The sequence below is a fragment of the Diceros bicornis genome, chromosome 35 (assembly GCF_020826845.1).
Source record: "Diceros bicornis minor isolate mBicDic1 chromosome 35, mDicBic1.mat.cur, whole genome shotgun sequence".
Classification (NCBI taxonomy): Eukaryota; Metazoa; Chordata; class Mammalia; order Perissodactyla; family Rhinocerotidae; genus Diceros; species Diceros bicornis.
The window spans coordinates 5,851,617-5,870,448 of NC_080774.1; the positions used below are offsets into that span (position 1 = coordinate 5,851,617).

The 18,832-nt window shown below is 48.7% G+C and overlaps 1 protein-coding gene and 2 pseudogenes across 1 annotated transcript; 1 reads left to right on the plus strand and 2 right to left on the minus strand.

Annotated features, from left to right (window-relative positions):
* The first annotated feature begins 5,440 nt into the window (after nucleotides 1-5,440).
* Nucleotides 5,441-7,364, plus strand: UBC (ubiquitin C). Its single transcript, XM_058531250.1, has one exon. The coding sequence runs from the start codon at nucleotides 5,466-5,468 to the stop codon at nucleotides 7,293-7,295; it is 1,830 nt and encodes a 609-aa protein (XP_058387233.1). The 5' UTR covers nucleotides 5,441-5,465; the 3' UTR covers nucleotides 7,296-7,364.
* Nucleotides 7,365-12,558: 5,194 nt separating this feature from the next.
* On the minus strand, nucleotides 12,559-15,665 carry LOC131398034 (large ribosomal subunit protein uL11-like; annotated as a pseudogene).
* On the minus strand, nucleotides 13,026-13,144 carry LOC131398689 (U6atac minor spliceosomal RNA; annotated as a pseudogene).
* Nucleotides 15,666-18,832: the final 3,167 nt, after the last annotated feature.

The following is an 18,832-nucleotide window of genomic DNA, read 5'->3' on the forward strand; positions in this document are numbered from 1 at the left end:
TCCGGAGATGGATGGTGGTGATGGCTGCACAGCAATGTGACTGTTGAAGGGTAGCAGAACACGCCGTCCTAAAATATGCCGCTTTGTTCTGTTGATTATTTTGAGCATTTGGCACTTGGAAAACAGCAAATGCAGGAGAGGCTTTCTCTGAACTCCCCTCATCTGCCTATAGATACAGTCTCCAAAGGGAACTCAGCGGTCACAGATCCCCTCCCCGGAAGTTTCACCGGGGAAGATTGGCTCTCGTCACAGGAGAAGGGACTAGGAATCGACATCAAACTTTGTCACAAAGTGTCGTACCTCCCATCTATTCTTCTAAGGCCCAGTCATCTTTCCTAAAAATCATTTACTCTCCCCTAAGGGGCCCACATCCTGGTCCCCTTCCCCTGTCAAGATGGTTTCTAAGTCTAAACGCTGAAGCCACCTCTTTGGGTTGCTCATTTCCCCTGGGTGTCTCCCATGTATACATGAGGTATACAAGTTAATAAACTTCTGGGCTTTTTTTGCTTTTCTCTTGTTAATCTTGTGTTACAGGGGTCTCAGTTAAGAACTCAGAGGAGTAGAGGAAAAATTATTTTTCCTTCCCTACAATACACTTAACGCTATTGAACTGTACACAAAAATGGTTAAGATTGTAAATTTTATGTTATATGTATTTTGCCAAAATTGAAAAAAAAAAGAGTTCCAATAGGTTAACTAACTCCTTAACGTTCCTAAACTAGGCAAATTTGGGGCCTGGAACTTAAGTCTGATTTTCTGACTGGTGGGGGATGAAATTGGTTATTTTTAAGCAGGAGCAGTGGGTGTTCTGCCACACAATGCAAATACACAAACGTAAACAGGAAAAAGAACAGAATCCCTGGGGCTTTTTTTTTTTTTCCCCTGAGCTGCAGATACCCTTGACTACCTTTTATGGTTATATAAGTGATGACAAAGCAAGGCAGGCCTTTCCCACCCAGCTCTCTGATTTCACCCTTTCTCTTGGGGGGAAAATGTTTGCTGCCCATTGTGCTCTGGAACATTGTCATGATGTTGAGCTCAGTCCCATACAAGGTGGTGACCTTCAGGGGAACTGGATCCTTTGGAGGAAGGAAGAAAGGCAGGCAGGCAGACAGGCACCAGCCCAACCCTCCCCTCCCCCCAGCAGCCCAACAGCCAGGCCCTTTGTGAGCTCAGCCCATCACGTGCTCGCGTCTGCCCGCCAATCCCGCCCTGTTGCTGGGCCTCTGTCACTTTTCCATTGGTGCCAGCTCTGAAGCAATTTCTTCTGGGGCGCCTGCAAAGGACGGATCTGTGGGCGGAAAGAACTGAAAATGGATCCAGTGACTCATCCGGCTTCTCGCACATTCTAGCACATTGCATTCTAGGTCAGAGGGCTTTAGGTTTTAGGAGCGTGACTTGATACCTGATTCCCGATTCCAAGTGGGACATTTAGACTTTGGGAGCCCTTCTCAGCAAGTAGAAAAGCAATTGTGACAACAACAACAAAATCCTCTGTAGAGCAGGGTTTCTCACCGGGGCATTGTTGACACTGGGGGCCGGGAAATTCTGTGTTGTGGGGGCCTGTCCGTCGTAGGATGTTGAGCAGCATCCCTGGCCTCTGTCGCTGGATGCTAGTAGCACCCCTACCCTCAGCCACCACAGTTGTGACAACCAAAAATGTCTCCAGACAATGCCAAATGTCCACCGAGGCAAAAATCACTCCTGGTTGAGAGCCACTGCTCCAGAGAAACAGCAGCCCCTCTCTTGGGAGGTCAGTGTCTCCTCCCGTCTCTCACTCTGTGCCCTTGGACAAATGTTTACTTCTATTTCCTTCAACAAAAACCTACTTATTGGACTTAGATTAGGGGATGCAAGGGTGTTTCAGAGAATGTTTTCTGCTAGAGAAAAAATCAGTGTTCTCAGCCTAAGAATGTTGTTTTCTCTTTGGAGATAACCTTCGGCCCACTCCCCACCCTCTGAGCCTCTCTCCTTCCTCCTCTCTTCCTCTTCCTCCTCTGCCTCAGAAATCAGGCCTATTTTTCTCTGTACCTTTTGGACTCTGAGACAAGCCACGTTGCAAAGCTCGTGACTCAGCCTTTAAACAACATGAATCACACGGCTTGCAGCAAAGCAACAGCCAAAAGCAAACAAGGTGTAGTTTGAAGTGAGTCCTGATCATCTGAGAAAGAACCTGTTTTTCTTCCTTTAGAAACTTCTTCCTGAAATTTAGGGAGACATAATCTTATTAAGAGCCTCAACTTTTTGTTCCTTTAAAATCTCTTTCCAGAAACTTAGAAAGAAATATCTTTCACAGAAATCTGTATTGGCAGTCACCAGGGTCTCCTGCTAACCTGAAAAATGAATTTTATTTTTATTATTCATTTTAATTCTCCAGTAATAAAATTCATTCTCTTAGAAAAATGTTAAAAATTAGAGGTTGAAGTCTATTTGCAACACTGCTCATGATACCAAGCAATGGGCTCGCTCTGCTCGCTAAGATCTGGGCCAATTAATCACAAGTTAGAGATCGAGAAACGAAGTTTAATTAGATTATCCGGTAAACTGGAAGACAGGTGACTAATGTCTCAAAGACCCATCTTCAAAGATTACAGAATCTTGAGGCAGTAAAATGGGCAGTAAGGTGGGGGGGTCCAGGGATGTTGGACTCCAAGCATGATGGGCTCCAGGCATCACATTGTTCCATTCTTCTGTCAGCTGTGATGGATACCTTGTAGGTGTGTCCCTGCCTGTGGTCAGCCTGTTCCTGGAGAGAAACTCATAGAGCAAAGTTTTTAATTTATCAAGTTATTGGGGAGTACATACCTGAGTGGAGGCCATAAATCAGGAGAGCATTTGAATTTTTTAGAGTACGTGCAGAACGAGTAGTCACACAGAGGAGGGGCTGGGGCCATTTTAGCGTAACCACATGGCCTCACTTACGCTCACTTACACTCCGACTTTTTTCATACATACATACATACATGGGTTACTGAAGAAAATAGTTTTATTTTCATTCACATTTTAAGTATAATGTTTAAACAATGTTCATAATTTTAAACAGGAATGTAATCTTTTCCTAATGGCAGAACATTTTTCGGTCAGTTGCCTCTTTTTCTATTTTTTTCTTCAAGGCGTTAAAGGTAGAAATTAAAATCTTTTTCCCCCCTCCCCATTTGTAGAAATAGGGAATAATTCTAGAAGAGTCCAGAAGGAACAGTGGCAGGAGAATTGACGGCATGAGGGAGACTGCAAACTTAAAAAAAACCTGTTTTAAAGTTTCACCATGCTCACCTATTTTAAAACATTTTAAAAATGCGCTGAAGAAATGACACATCGAGATCACAAAATAGCCTGTCGTAAAAATGAAAAAGATCTGGCTGGTGAGCCTTTTTCTCCTCTTATATCAAAATGGAATTTGTCTCTAGAATTAAATTTCATATTTGGGATATCGAAATGTTTTTTTCTCCCCGGAAATACATGGAGCTGAGATTCAATTAGTCTTTTTAAATCTCAGGCTTAAATAGCTTCAACTTCCGAGTCCAACGAAATGTCGACAGAGCTGAAATTCTGATACCCTCCTTGTTTATAATCAAGCACTAAGTTCTCAAACCCAAGGCCACGCAGATTAAACAGGAAAGCTAAAGAACAATCTAGAAAGATCTAGTTCTGTCAGCTTTCAGGTCCAGCTCAAGTAGTCTGACAAAGCTGTGTGGAATATCTGCCTTTCTTCTCCCAGTTCAAGGCAGACACGCCACAGTCATTTCTCCGTTGGAAACGCACGCTTTGCCCGTTTGTTTTGAGGCATTCTTGCTCCTCCTGCGCAGACGCCGGCGTCTGAGGCGGGAGCCAAGATCTGTCGAGTCATTCGCCTTGTCCCGGTGCCCGCCTGGGGGGGATGGGCCCGGCCGCCACCAGTGAGGGCTGGGGCCCGGGGGGCCCCGGGGAGCCCCCGCCACGGCCCGGAGTGAGGGGAGTTTGGTGAAGCAAAAACACGATTATTATCTCAAATGTGACCCGAAAGAAAGACCCCCGGTGTCGCGGGGGGGAGGGGCAGGGCGCGGTGCGCGAGAGGGCAGCAGGACCCCGCCTCTGCATGAGGCGCTCGGCCTGAGCCGTGGCCGTCAGGGGCGGGTCCCGTGGCCGGCGTGACCGTTGGGGCTGAGGGGAGGGGGCGTCGGGGCCGGGCTGCGGGGACAGCCCGCTCCGGGGGCCCGGGAGACTCCGCGCCGGGTTTTCGCGCCTCCCGGGGGCCGCTCCCCCGCCCCCTCCATCGAGCGCTGGCCACGTCCGCGGACGCAGCGCGCAAAGAACGCGGTGATCCCTCCGCCCGGCCTCTCAGGACAGCGCCCCCCCCCCCCCCGGCCCCCCGATTCAACCCCAAAGTCCCCGTATTAACAGGAGAACATTTCAGGGGGGCGATTAGGTGGTTCCGGGGAACTATTTTTCTCTCCAGGCAGCAGGAAGGGCTGAGAAAAGTAGTCCCTTCTCGGCCTTTCTGCGGAGGGATCCCCGGGGCGGGGCTACCGTTGCTATATAAATGAAGCCCCGGGCGTGGTGCAGGCAGATCGGTCTAGGTTAGGAGGTCGGTTCTTGCTGTCCTTCGTGCGCTGCCGGCACCGCGACTTGGTGAGTAGGGGCCGCCGTGGCGGCCCGGGGGTCTGGTGGCCCTGCGCCTGCGGGCCAGGGGCTAGCGGGGAGGCCGCGCTGCCCGCCGCGGGCACAGGGGCGGCTGAGGCTTTCAGGTTCCCGGGGCCCGCGAGCAGGGCAGCCGTGAGGGGGGGGGAGGAACGAGCAAGATGGCGGCTGTTTCCGATCCCTAGTCGGGGGAAGCGGGACTCGGAAGCGGGCCAGGAGGTTGGAGAGAGATGGGGGGTCGTGGGTGAAGGAAACCGCGAAGGCCGCGAGCGCGGGGGAGTTCGGCTACTTGTAGGGCCGAGTCGGGCGGCGTGTGGGGCGGCTGCGGTGAAGAGAGCGGTTCGCCGCCTGACTGGTGCGAGAACCTGGTCTCGTCGCAGCGGGGGGTCTTGGCGTCGTGGGTGCCGCTCCCGCCAGTCCTGCACCCACTGTGGGGGAGGGGCGCGCTCGCGGGAGCGGGCTCGTGACGTCAGCGCCGCTGTGGGCTCATAATGCGGGGTGGGGCCGCCTGCAGGGGTGGGGGGCAGCTTTGTGTGAGTCGCGGGACACGGGGTTTGGGCCTGAGGTGGACGCTGCCGGACTGACAGGGGACACGGGTCCGCTGAGGGGGGAGATAAGTGAGGCGTCCAAATCTACCGGGCCAGGTGTCCGTGCTTTTCTCTGGTAAGTTCCTGAAATGGGTTCCGGCTCATTTGTCAAGCGTTTCATTGCGTGAGGTTGTTCAGGAGAGGCGTTTGTTTTTTGGCTGGCACAGTGACCTTTGACTCCTGCTCCTGAGGAACGCGTTGACCCGTGAATTGCCTGTTAAACTCTTGGATTTTTTCTTTATTGTTTTGTTCTGACAGACAATGCAGATTTTCGTGAAGACCCTGACGGGCAAGACCATCACCCTCGAGGTGGAGCCCAGCGACACCATTGAGAACGTCAAGGCCAAGATCCAGGACAAGGAGGGCATCCCCCCTGACCAGCAGAGGTTGATCTTCGCCGGGAAACAGCTGGAAGATGGACGCACCCTCTCTGACTACAACATCCAGAAAGAATCTACTCTGCACCTGGTTCTCCGTCTCAGAGGTGGGATGCAGATCTTCGTGAAGACCCTGACCGGTAAGACCATCACCCTCGAGGTGGAGCCCAGTGACACCATTGAGAACGTCAAGGCCAAGATCCAGGACAAGGAGGGCATCCCCCCTGATCAGCAGAGGTTGATCTTCGCCGGGAAACAGCTGGAAGATGGACGCACCCTGTCTGACTACAACATCCAGAAGGAGTCCACTCTGCACCTGGTGCTCCGTCTCAGAGGTGGGATGCAGATCTTCGTGAAGACCCTGACCGGTAAGACCATCACCCTCGAGGTGGAGCCCAGTGACACCATTGAGAACGTCAAGGCCAAGATCCAGGACAAGGAGGGCATCCCCCCTGACCAGCAGAGGTTGATCTTCGCCGGGAAACAGCTGGAAGATGGACGCACCCTGTCTGACTACAACATCCAGAAGGAGTCCACTCTGCACCTGGTGCTCCGTCTCAGAGGTGGGATGCAGATTTTCGTGAAGACCCTGACCGGTAAGACCATCACCCTCGAGGTGGAGCCCAGCGACACCATTGAGAACGTCAAGGCCAAGATCCAGGACAAGGAGGGCATCCCCCCTGACCAGCAGAGGTTGATCTTTGCCGGGAAACAGCTGGAAGATGGACGCACCCTCTCTGACTACAACATCCAGAAGGAGTCCACTCTGCACCTGGTTCTCCGTCTCAGAGGTGGGATGCAGATCTTCGTGAAGACCCTGACAGGCAAGACCATCACCCTCGAGGTGGAGCCCAGTGACACCATTGAGAACGTCAAGGCCAAGATCCAGGATAAGGAGGGCATCCCCCCTGACCAGCAGAGGTTGATCTTCGCCGGGAAACAGCTGGAAGATGGACGCACCCTGTCTGACTACAACATCCAGAAGGAGTCCACTCTGCACCTGGTGCTCCGTCTCAGAGGTGGGATGCAGATCTTCGTGAAGACCCTGACCGGTAAGACCATCACCCTCGAGGTGGAGCCCAGTGACACCATTGAGAACGTCAAGGCCAAGATCCAGGACAAGGAGGGCATCCCCCCTGACCAGCAGAGGTTGATCTTCGCCGGGAAACAGCTGGAAGATGGACGCACCCTGTCTGACTACAACATCCAGAAGGAGTCCACTCTGCACCTGGTGCTCCGTCTCAGAGGTGGGATGCAGATTTTCGTGAAGACCCTGACCGGTAAGACCATCACCCTCGAGGTGGAGCCCAGTGACACCATTGAGAACGTCAAGGCCAAGATCCAGGACAAGGAGGGCATCCCCCCTGACCAGCAGAGGTTGATCTTCGCCGGGAAACAGCTGGAAGATGGACGCACCCTGTCTGACTACAACATCCAGAAGGAGTCCACTCTGCACCTGGTGCTCCGTCTCAGAGGTGGGATGCAGATTTTCGTGAAGACCCTGACCGGTAAGACCATCACCCTCGAGGTGGAGCCCAGTGACACCATTGAGAACGTCAAGGCCAAGATCCAGGACAAGGAGGGCATCCCCCCTGACCAGCAGAGGTTGATCTTCGCCGGGAAACAGCTGGAAGATGGACGCACCCTCTCTGATTACAACATCCAGAAAGAATCTACTCTGCACTTGGTCCTGCGCTTGAGGGGGGGTGTCTAAGTTCCCCCTTTTAAGCTTCTGACAAATTTCATTGCACTTTCCTTTCAATAAAGTTGTTGCATACCCAAATAGTGTGATTTTTTTTTTTTTTTTCCTGAGTTAGGTTCTTTTTAGTTAGGGTGGGGTGTGAGGAGTTAAGGTTTTCGGTCTACCCAATCCTATGGCAACCAGGAGGTAAGAAATACCACTAAAAGATGATGTTAACGTAGAACTGTAGTGGGCGAGAAATTAGAGATTGCTTTTATAACTTTCCACATGTACACTTATATGTAGACACTTGCAGACTACTGACTTAAAAAATACTGAGTTTGGGCATGGTTGTGAGGTACCTGAGAGTGGGAAAGTTTCTGGAATACTAGCAGGAAGGAGATGATAAAAGGTGTTTGTGGTGGAAGAGAATGTATAAGAATCAGTTTTAATACATAGCTCTATTTAAATCCACATTGAGCTGCGTAGAAAGTCATCATTTGACCAGACTTCCTAAAGGATGTGGCAGGTAATGTGTATTAAATGAAAAGTACTTGTCAGGCATTACACTAGAATGTTTAGGAATTAGTGGCTGTTTAGAGACTCAAAGCTGTTGATTCAAATGTCATATAATTATTGCTGAAATAAGTTGTCAAGATGATTCCATAATTTTCATGTGACTGTAGATAAAAGGTTTGTATATAACTTCATTGGTGGTGGGTGGCACTTGGTCTTCATTTCCAAAAGTTTAGGGTAGTGACATTTACCCAGTCACATGGGACTGGTAAGGAATTATCTTTCTGTATCATAACTAGAACCAAAGGTGGAAGCTGCAGGTTTAGTACAAGCAATTGGCTTCCGGTGATAGGCGCCCCAGAAAGTGGAGGCCTGTTAAAGGACTGTAAGGGATTATTTTCTCCAAGGAGCACCACTCCTTCAATCCTCCCCCCTCCCAGTTTTAGGGTATCTGTGCATAATCTCTGATGTAGAGGAGATTTTGTGTTGTCACTACCCATTATAATATGGCTGAAACAGGGTTTAAGTCTAGGTTAAGTCCCTAGCTTCAGGGATCGCAACTGGAAAATTAATGCCATTTGAGAAATCTGTAAACTAGACAAATAAGTTTTGGTGGTGGTTCACTTTGTGCTGACACAAGCATGTGTGGCATTTTGCTGAATTTCCATGACTCACCCATGCAAGTCAACACATGGGTCAGGAAGCCTTACAAGAACCCCAGGAACCTCACCAGCACCTGTAACCACTTGGGGTTACTACGCTGGGAGTCTTGGTGCCGGTAATTCTGGTGCTCGTTAGAAATGAGTGGTCATAGCACAGGGAAAAGACCTCAATAGCATCTTGAAAATGACCACTGCAGGACAGGCATCATAAGGTTCTTAAATCTGTTAATGATGAGTGCGTATACGAGCAACTACCAGTTAATTCCCCCCCACAGGAAAGGTAGCATACTGGTTTGCAGTCTGTCCTGCACCTTTTTCATTTTCCATTTTTTCTTTTATGGTTTTGGCATGGTTCTAAAGTTTCATTTTGTATGAAGGAAAAATACCTTTTATATAATTTTCTCAAGGACAAAAAGCCACCAGGGCAACACAATCCCTAGTGAACATATACAGGCCCTTCCATCCAACAAATAAAAAACACGTCAGAACCTGTAGAGATGCAGTGATGAAAGAGAGGGGTTTCTGCCATCAAGGGGTCCTCAGTCTAAAGAAGAGATGCTAGACTTGTTCAGTTTTGTTGAATAATTGTTAAATCTTAAAGCACCCCTAAATTTGGTTTCACACCTGAATGAGTGCTATGTGAGAATTCACTTACATAGATGTGGTTGTGTCTTGAATAAACCAGGTGAAAAATGTGTGGCTTGTATTAAAAGTCGTGTTACTTTTTATGTTTTGTCTGAAAGCACAGCAAAATCCTCACTAAAAACGGGATCTTTGACAGGTTATGAAGATGGCCCTGATAGAGGTATATTGTTTAGAGATTGGCAAGTGCCTTTTAATAAAGGCTGTCAGCCATTTTAGTGTGCAGTGCTTATTTCTGCCGGAAGAGGGAGCTACAGGGACAGACTTTGGTTGAGTCCTGAAGCCTGCAGCGCTCCCAAGTGGTTGTGGTTGACCAGGCGATTGAAGCTTTGTTACAGAGGCTTGTTTACTAATCGGTAAGGGTTGATTTACTGTTCCCTCAAATGCCTTTTACTTTCTCCTTTTTCTTCCAGTCCTGTAGCCGCCACTGTTTCCACCCAGCTGGAATTACTCTGTAACACCTAGTGTAGCTGTTATTCAACACAGACCCTCTGTTTCCTACTGTATCTCGTTGGACCTAACCCCTCAAAATGCTCTTCTCTCTGCTTGCCCTCTCTGCTGGCCGCTTTCTTTTTCCCATATGCTCCCTGCCATTTTGCACCTCCCTTCACTCAAGCTGCTCCCTCTTTCTGAAATAGCGCTACTCCCACCTCAACAAATCAGATCCTACCTAATGTCAACGCCTAATTCAAAGATGCCACAAAGCTTTCCTTGACTGTCCCAACTGAAAGTTATCTGTCGTCCCTGAAATCTCATAGCTGTTTCTACTTTGTATTGAAGCTCTTTATTCAAATGAGATAGCTCTGTTCCTTTATTTGTTTCCCCAGCACACTGGCATATTTATTAAGTATGAGATGTAGTCTTTCGTGGGCTCTTCATTGTACTTCCCAAAACAATATGGCTATAGAAATCCTTAAATGATTCCTACTGGGCCTCCTAATTTGCTTAAAAAGAAAACTAGGTTAAGAACCATGTTCTTGTGATAGGCACAGAACTGGAAAACAGAAGGCAAATGTTTTCTATCTTGAGACAGATATATATTGCATAGATCTGAACAATTAGTAAAACAGTGGGTTTTCTATGATCAAAGGCTTTCAATGAGTAATAAAGGATGCTTTTAAGAGTAAGAAATAAGTAGTAATGAGTAATAGTAATAAGCGGGTTGTGTCAAGCCCCACCTCCACCACCAGAAAAAGCTGGTTTCTGACTTGCAGAGTGGTCAAGAATCTGGATCTTTGTCTCCCTTTTTAAGCCATTCTGCTCTCTGATTGGCTTTTGTGAAAGCACTCAATTTTTTACCGTGCCGAAGAGAAGCATCGGGGCTATAACCAGAGCTGAGATAGCTGGAATTGCCTCAATGGCCCACCAACTAGACTTAGACTGAGCAATAGTGTGTGAACTAGGAGTGCTTTTGGCTACAGGAAACAAAATCCAAATCACAGGATTAAATAAATGGGTGTTAATTTTCTCACATAACAAGAAGTCTGAAAGGACGCAGCAAGGGTCTGCTGTGTTGTGATTCTCTTGTTCTTTCCCTCATAGTTGCAAGATTGTTACCACAGCTCCGGATATCCTATCTGTATTCAAAGCAGGGAGAAGGGGGGAGCAGTGGGGCCAGCCACATCAGTTTCTTTTATGAAGAAAATAAAAGCTTCCGCTGACTTACCCTCAGGTCTCATTGATCAGAACTGGTCAAGGGGCCAGATTGGTTTAAAATAGAAGGTTTCTCAAACTCAGCACTGTTAACCTTTTGGCCTTCTGTTGTGGGGGCTTTCCTGTGCATGTAGGATGGTTAGCAGCATTCCTGGCCTCTACCCATTAGGTGCTGGTAGCCCCCAGTTGTGACAACTAAAAGTGTCTCCAGACATTTCCAAAGTCCCCTGGGAGGCAAAAGTCATCCCCCCTTGAGAACCACTGGTTTAGACCAATCATGATCCATTACTTGAGGCTGGTTATGTTTCCACCCTGAAAAAAAAATCAGAATTAGCAAAGGAAAAAGATGGAGAGAGGTATAGGGCAGGCAGCTAAAGGCAGCGATAATGAAACCTAAGGACACTCATTCTCCCCCCCTCCCCAAAGCCCGAGTAGATAGTTGTATGTCATAGCTGCACATCCTTCTAGTTGCTGTATGTGGGACGCGGCCTCAGCATGGCCGGAGAAGCGGTGCGTCGGTGCGCGCCCGGGATCCGAACCCCGGGCCGCCAGTAGCGGAGCATGCGCACTTAACCACTAAGCCATGGGGCCGGCCCAGGACACTCACTCTTTATGTCATCTTGCTAAAGCACAACGTTACGCATCTTTAGACCAGTGGTCCTTCAGATGAAGTGTGCCAGAGAACACCACGGGGACCTGTTAAAAATATGCCTCAGCCCCATCCCGGGCGTTGTGATTCAGCAGGCTGGGGTAGCGCCTGGATCTGCATTTTTAATCAAACCCCCCGGGGACTCTGGATGTTGTTGAAGAAACACTGCCTCACACAGTTCTTGTGGGTCGGAGGCCAACTCTTCCCACTTTTCAGTGGTGTCACCCCCAAAAAGCTGCTTCCTCACTGGGGTACTCTTGCAAAATTTAGGCCAAATCATACCCTTTGTGGTACAGGATAATCCAGGTCCACATGCCCTGGTGTGCATAGGACTCTCTGCTGGAAGCACACTGCTGCCCAGCTGCTGCCAGCAAAGCAGAGGGACCAGTTAATTAATTTGCATCCCAAAACCCAGAAAAAAGCAATTTGCATTTTGGGATACATACAAATACATTCATTTTTTCTACTTCCCCCCCAACTTTTTATTATAAAAGTTCTCAAATGTACCAAAATGTTGAAAGAATAATGCAATGGTATAATGAATCCCCCCCAGATTCCATAATTAGCATTTTGCCATATCTGCTTTATCTGTCTACCTGGATCATTTGAAAGTAAATTGCAAACATCATGTTTTTATCCCTAATTACTGGTTCTTCAGCTTGTCTCTCCAAAGAGGGGCATTCCCTTACATAACCAGGGGTGTTATCATTTAATAAAATGAATACATGTAAATTTTATCTATGATCCAATCTACATTCAAATTTTCCTAATCATCCCAAGAATGTCTGTACAGCTGATTTTTTTTTTTTTTTGGTGAGGAAGATTAGCCCTAAGCTAACATCTGTTGCCAATCCTCCTCTTTTTGCTGAGGAAGATTGGCCCTGAGCTAACATCTGTGCCCATCTTCCTCTGCTTTATATGTGGGACGCCACCACAGCATGGCTTGATGAGCGGTGCATAGGTCCACACCTGGGATCCAAACCTGCCAACCCCGGGCCAGCGAAGTGGAGCGCATGAACTTTAACCACTATGCCACCCGGCCAGCCACTGATTTATTTTTTGAACCAGACTCCAATAAAGATTCATGCTTTGCATTGGTTGCTTTGTCTCCATCTCTCTCTCTTGTTTTTGGTTGTCAAATGATCCTTTATTGCAACATTTTCCTTTCTAGTTCTTAGCTAGCTGGGCATTCCACCACACCACTGTTGATGTGATCTAAGATGCCGTGATGGTGGCAGCATCAACATTGCAGCCCACCGACTGGGCAGTCCCCAAGATCTCTTAATGGTCCCAGAGAGTTCTCTGGCCAAAGACTGGTGCTGCATCTGTTGGGCAATGTTGACAAACTCATCAAAAGTGATACGGTACTTCCACTGTGCTTAATGCTTTTCTGCTTCTTTCTGTCTCTTGGCAGTTCCTTGAGGACTTCAATGATCAGGGCAGAGGCAGAGGGTGCCACCTCAATCTGGGCCTGTCTAATCTGAATGGTCAGTTTCACTGTCATCCTCAGACCCGGTCACTGACTGCTTTGGCGATGGTGTCACCAAACTTTTTTGGAGACAGACCCAGGGGGCTGATCTTGGGGGCCAGGGCAGACGAGGCACCGACTTCCCCACCCATGCATCTCAAGTGTCCGACTTTGAAAAACCGTGGTTAGATGGCCATGCCTTAAGCCTTAATGGTATTCGTGTTGTCAGGCCTGAGGGCCTCTGACATCCTTGCCGAGGGGAGTGCTAACCTTCTCTCCCGTCACACAACCCTCCTTTCGTCTCTTAATCCGAACCATCCCTGCCTTTTTTATTTCTTACAACGTTGACTTGGAGGAAGCAGGCCAGCTGACTTAAGAGATGTCCCCCATTCTGTGTTCGTCTGTTTCCTCATGAATGTGTGCCGTTTTGAGAAATACATAGCAGAATGCATTTGTTGTCTCCCAGTTTGCCCTCCCTTCTCCACCTGTCCCTCTCTCCATCCTTCTGTCTTAGCTAATATCTCCACCTTGTCTTCATGTTCCGGCTGAAGCCTTTACCCCTCTCCTCTTGTCATCCCTCCAGTCCAATTCATCAGCACATCCTGTCCACTCAGCCTGCAAAACATGGCCAGACTCTTGCAGCCCTGTGTCCCTGCCGACACCACCGATTTCTCTCATCTTAACCCCCCGACTGGTCTCTCCGCTCTCACTTGGGCCCTGGATGATCCATTCTCCTCTCAGTGTGGGGTGCACAGATTTCTAGAAAGATGATGGCTGGAGCCTGTGTCCCTTCTTCCTCACTTCCGGCTCTCTCTTTGACTGAAAACAACAACCAGGAGAGGAAAACACACGGAATCTGAAGGGGACGGGCCCTGGGACCCCCAGAAGGCAACAGCGTGCTAGCGCACTCACCACCAGCCCTCGTGTCTGAGTCTTCCTGCTCGCTGTTTGCCAGTCCCAGTCAGATACTGAAAACAAGAAGGGTTCTCCTCCCCCAGCTCCAAACTCCCCAAAGGCCCCCCACCCCGCTCAGAGCACACTCCCAGCTCTCGGCCTTGGGCCACCAGGCTCATCCCCGCAGTGCTGTCCCCAGTCACTCTCCCTCGGCCACACGGTTTTCTTTCTGGCTTAGCAACAGGCCAAGACTTTTCCCATCTTAGGGCCTTTGCAGTCCCCTCAGCCTGGGATGCGTCCCCCCTAGATCTTCCCATCGGAGGCCCCTTTTCCTCCTTCAGGTCTCAACTCAAATCTCCCTTCCCTGACCACCATCTTAAACTAGTCTACTTGCCCCCAACTAGTCGCTCTCTCATTCCGTGATCCACTTCTATATCCTTCGTAGCACTTCCTTGTCGGGATTCAGAACTTTCTGACTGGTTGTGTATGTGCATACTGTTAGTTCCTGCACCCCACTAGAATGCCAATAACCCATATCGAGCACTCGTGATGCGCGAGGAGTGGTTCCAAGCCTGCACTTTAATTTGAAACTTCATATCAGCTCTGTGACAAAGGCACGGTTCTCTTTCAGATTTTACTGATGTGGACACTGAGGCACAGAGAGGTAATGTGGGGTCACCGGGCAGTCTGGCTCCAGCTCCTTAACCATGACGCTCTTAGAACCCCCACTTAAGCACTGCAAAGATTGGGGCTTTTTCTGTAAGTTTTACTGCTCTGACCACAGCTTTCGGCGCTTAGCACCCAAAGTCTCTGCGTCAGGCTCTGATCCCAAGAAGCAGCATTTTGTCTTCTTGTGGGGACGGGTGGCTGAGCCATTTCAGCAAGCCAAGGGCCTCAGGGATAGTCTGCCAGATTCAGGAGTGGCAGAATGAACAGCTTCAGGGAGTTCTCAGGAATAACTCACTGGTGTAGAAAAACGAAAGACAAGGTCCAGTTGTCACAGGTTCGTAGATCAACTCTAAGAAGCTAACTATGTGTGGCTATTTAAATGTAAATTAATTAAAATGAAATAAAATATGTTCCTCAGTTGCACTAGCTACATTTCCAGTGCTCGATAGAAACACGTGGCTAGGAGCTACCCTACCAGACATCGCAGACACAGAACGTTCCCATCACGGCAGAAAGTTCTGTTGGACACGCTGGCGTGGATGGACCATCATTTCACCCTCATGGAATTCAGTCACCAAGGTCACAGCGGGGTATTTATTTAAATTACTCCTAGGACATTGCCTGGCAGTGGGCTTCTTCCCACAGTGGTCAAAGATCTTTTTCTGAAAAACTGTCCCCAGCGACCTGGCATTTTAATCTGAAATTCTGTATTTCCAAGATCTCGCTTGCAATGGGGTACCCGAGTTAACGTTTACACCAAAAATGTTAGGGGCCTTCCAAGCCTCGGCAGGACTGTTGAATTCGCGAAAACACTCTGCAAACCTCTGCTGCAGACACGTCGCTGCAGCCCAGCGAGGCCTGGAGGGAGGGAGCAGGCTGGAATGAGCGTCTTCAGCTTTCTGCCTTAGTTTTCGCGTCATCTGGGTTCCTTCCACGGCTGCCTTCGGGGCTGCCAGAGGGCCCAGTGAGCTGACACCCGGTCTTGGCGACAGCTTCTAACTGGCCACCTGACTGTGGTCATCATCATGGGTGGTGACGGCCTCTGAATGGCATTTCATGTTGTCCTTCTCTGCTTGTTCGTTGTCCAGCTGTGTAGTGAGATCCGGGAGCAGACCTGAGACTTAGAGACAAAGAAGAGAGGATCATCTTGGCCGGGGGGTGAGGGTGGGAAGCAGGTCCCGAATATTTACTGATTAAGCACGCGTGGTTTCTCAGGCAGCCCCGGCTTTGCTGAACCCACTTGAGCGCATCCTTCTTGTTAGAATTGAAACAACTGCTTTTAGAAAGTGGTGCATGTGCATGTCAAAAATTAAGAATGGAGGGGGCCGGCCCTGTGGCCTAGCGGTTAAGTGCGCGCTCCGCTGCTGGCGCAGGCGGCCCGGGTTCGGATTCCGGGGGCGCAGGTTCCAATCCCGGGCGCGCACGACGCGCTGCTTGTCAGGCCATGCTGTGACGGCGTTCCATATAAAGTGGAGGAAGATGGGCACGGATGTTAGCCCAGGGCCAGTCTTCCTCAGCAAAAAGAGGGGGATTGGCATCGGATGTTAGCTCAGGGCTAACAAGTGTATTCCTCACAAAATAAAATAAAGAAAAGCTACAAGACTACAACTATGATACACAACTGTGTACTAGGGCTTCGGGGAGAAAAGAGGAAGACTGGCAACAGATGTTAGCACAGGGCCAATCTTCCTCAAAAAAAAAAATAAAAATGGAAGAGAATAACAACAAAGTTTTTCTTTTGTCGGTGTCCTTGGCCCTCCGTTCTGGTCTTAGCCTGTTGGGGCAGCTATACCGAAGCTCCACAGCCTGGGGCTGCAACAACAGACGTTTGCTTCTCACAGTCTGGAGGCTGGAAGTCCGAGACCAAGGCGCCGGCAGATCCGGTGTCTGGTGAGGACCCCCGTCCTGGCTCACAGACGGCTCTTTGCTGTGAACTCACGCGGTGGAAGGGGGGCTCTCTGGAGTCTCTTTTATTAGAGCACAAATCCCCTCATGGAGGCTCCACCCTCAAGACCTAACCGCCTCTCAGGGGCCCCACAGCCCAACACCATCACGTTGGGGCTTAGGTTTCAACATATGAATTTGGGGAGCACACAAACATTCAGACCATATAGGTTGCCTTTCCCCATGGTTACCAGTTTCTTGTGAGCCCTTCTAGAAATTCTATGTATTTGGGAGGTTATTTACATGTCCTTTTCCCTACATAAAGGAAAGCACATTATATATACTTTTTCTACCTTGCTTTTTTTGCTTAAGAATATAGTTTGAGAATAATTTTTTATTAGTATCTGTAGGTCTGTCCCATTCTTGTTCCCAGCTTCAAAATATTCTATTGTGTAAATCTGTACTAACGCTGCTGCCACTAATCACACGTGGCTATTTAAATTTAAATTAATTAAAATTTAATAAAATTAATTCCTCAACTGCACTAGCCACATTTCAAGTGCTTAACAGAAAGATTCAACAGAGGCTGACATACCGGATAGCGCAGACATAGACCATTTCCATCATCACAGAAAGTTCGGTTGGATGGTGCTGGTGTAGATGGGCCATAACTTAGTCAAGCAATCTCCTACTGTTGGATATTCACGTTACTGCCAATATTTTGCTACTATAATCAGTGCAACAAAGACTATTCTTACGCATAGATTTTTGCCCATGTGCGTGTATGTCTGAAAGATAAACTTCTCAAGAGAACTTGCTGGGTCAAAGGGCGTATGCATTTTAAATTCAGACAGACTTTGCCAAGTCCCCCTCCAAAGAGGTTATACAAATTTACACTACTGCCGACAACAGTCAACAACCCCTGCCTCCCCACACCCTAGCCAGCACAGGGGCATCTCAGACTTTGATCTTTGCTCATCTGCTGGGTGAATAATAGTATCTTATATAGTTTTAATTTGAAAATTAAGTTTCCCTTAATGCAGTAAGGACCCCCTTCATTATTCCTCTCGACAAAGTCACTTTCAACCTGAAAAACATTTCTTGAAGCTTTTTGTATCTCTCTTGGGGACTTTGTCCTCCAGGAGGGCATCTCATGTTTATATTGATTGCCTCATCTGTTGTGGGTGTTGAGCTGTGCACTGCTAATTATTAGCTATGGTGGATGCAGAGGAAAAGGTAAAATGGGGTATGTAATGCCCAAAGCTATGATGAACTGTCAGAGTGCCTGGCTGTCACTTCTAAAACAGATGTATGATGTTTTTCACAGGAGACTTAGTTATCAGCTGTGGCCTGTTCATTGAACAAGTAAGGGGCTGTCACCTGGCCCTTAGCCTCAGTGACTGGTTGACTGATTTGCTCTTGGAATCCAAGATTTATGCAGCAGCAGACACACTGGACTGTTGACTTAGCTAACAACCTTTAAAGATAATTATGGTACACCATGTCCACAGCAGCACTATTCCCATAGTCAGAAGGTGGAACAACCCAAATGTCCATTGATGGATGAATGAAGAAACAAAATGTGGTCTGTCCAAACAATGCAGTACTGCTCAGCCTTAAACAGGAAGGAGATTCTGACACGGGCTACGATGTGGATGAACCTGGAGGGCGGTACGCTGAAAGAAGTAAGCCAGTCACAAAAGGACAAATACTGTATAATTCCAGCGATGTGAGGTCCTCAGAGTAGTCAGAATCACAGAGACAGAAAGTAGAATGGTGGGGGCTGGGGCTGGGGGAGGGCGATGGGGAGTTGGCGTTTAATGGGGACAGAACATCAGTTTGGGAAGATGAAAAAGTTCTGGAGATGGATGGTGGTGATGGTTGCACAACAGTGTGAATGTACTTAATGCCACTGAACTAAACACTTGAAAAAGAGTTAAAATGGTGAAAAAAAAAATTGTGTGCACAGTGGCAAGACATGGGAAAGTGATTAGGAAATAAGTGGAGAAAAGGAAACAGTCATGGAGGCTCCCATTTGGGAAGATTTTTAAATGTTGCCTAGAAGATGACCCACCCGCTCACCACCCCAGCGTGTGGGTTTCTCTGCGCGCTCAGGGGCGCGATGGGCCGTTCATGCGGAGTGGGGCCTGGTGAGGAGTTGAGCAACCTCGGCGGCGAGCCCATGGCTGGAAACCATATCTGTTAGCTGTACCGGGAGTGCCTTGGCACCCCGCTCTCCCCGAGGCTGCCCCAGAACTTCAGCAGCCACAAGGGGGCGTGACGAGGTGGCTCGGCACCACAGAAGGGCTGAGCAAGGACCGTCTCTCTTTCCAGTCCGCTCCCCCTCCTCCCCTCTGTCCCTCCTTCCCTCCCTTCCTCCATTTCCTCCTTCCTTCTTCTTCTTTTTTTTTTTGAATAGACTTTATTTTTTAGGGCAGTTTTAGGTTCACAGCAAAATTGAGGGGCAGGCACAGAGGTTTCCCACACACGCCCTGCCGCACACCAGCACGGCCTCCCCCACTATCGGCGTCCG

Coding starts and splice junctions, on each gene's coding strand:
- UBC (XM_058531250.1), top strand. CDS start 5,466: ATGCAGATTTTCGTGAAGACCCTGACGGGCAAGACCATCACCCTCGAG.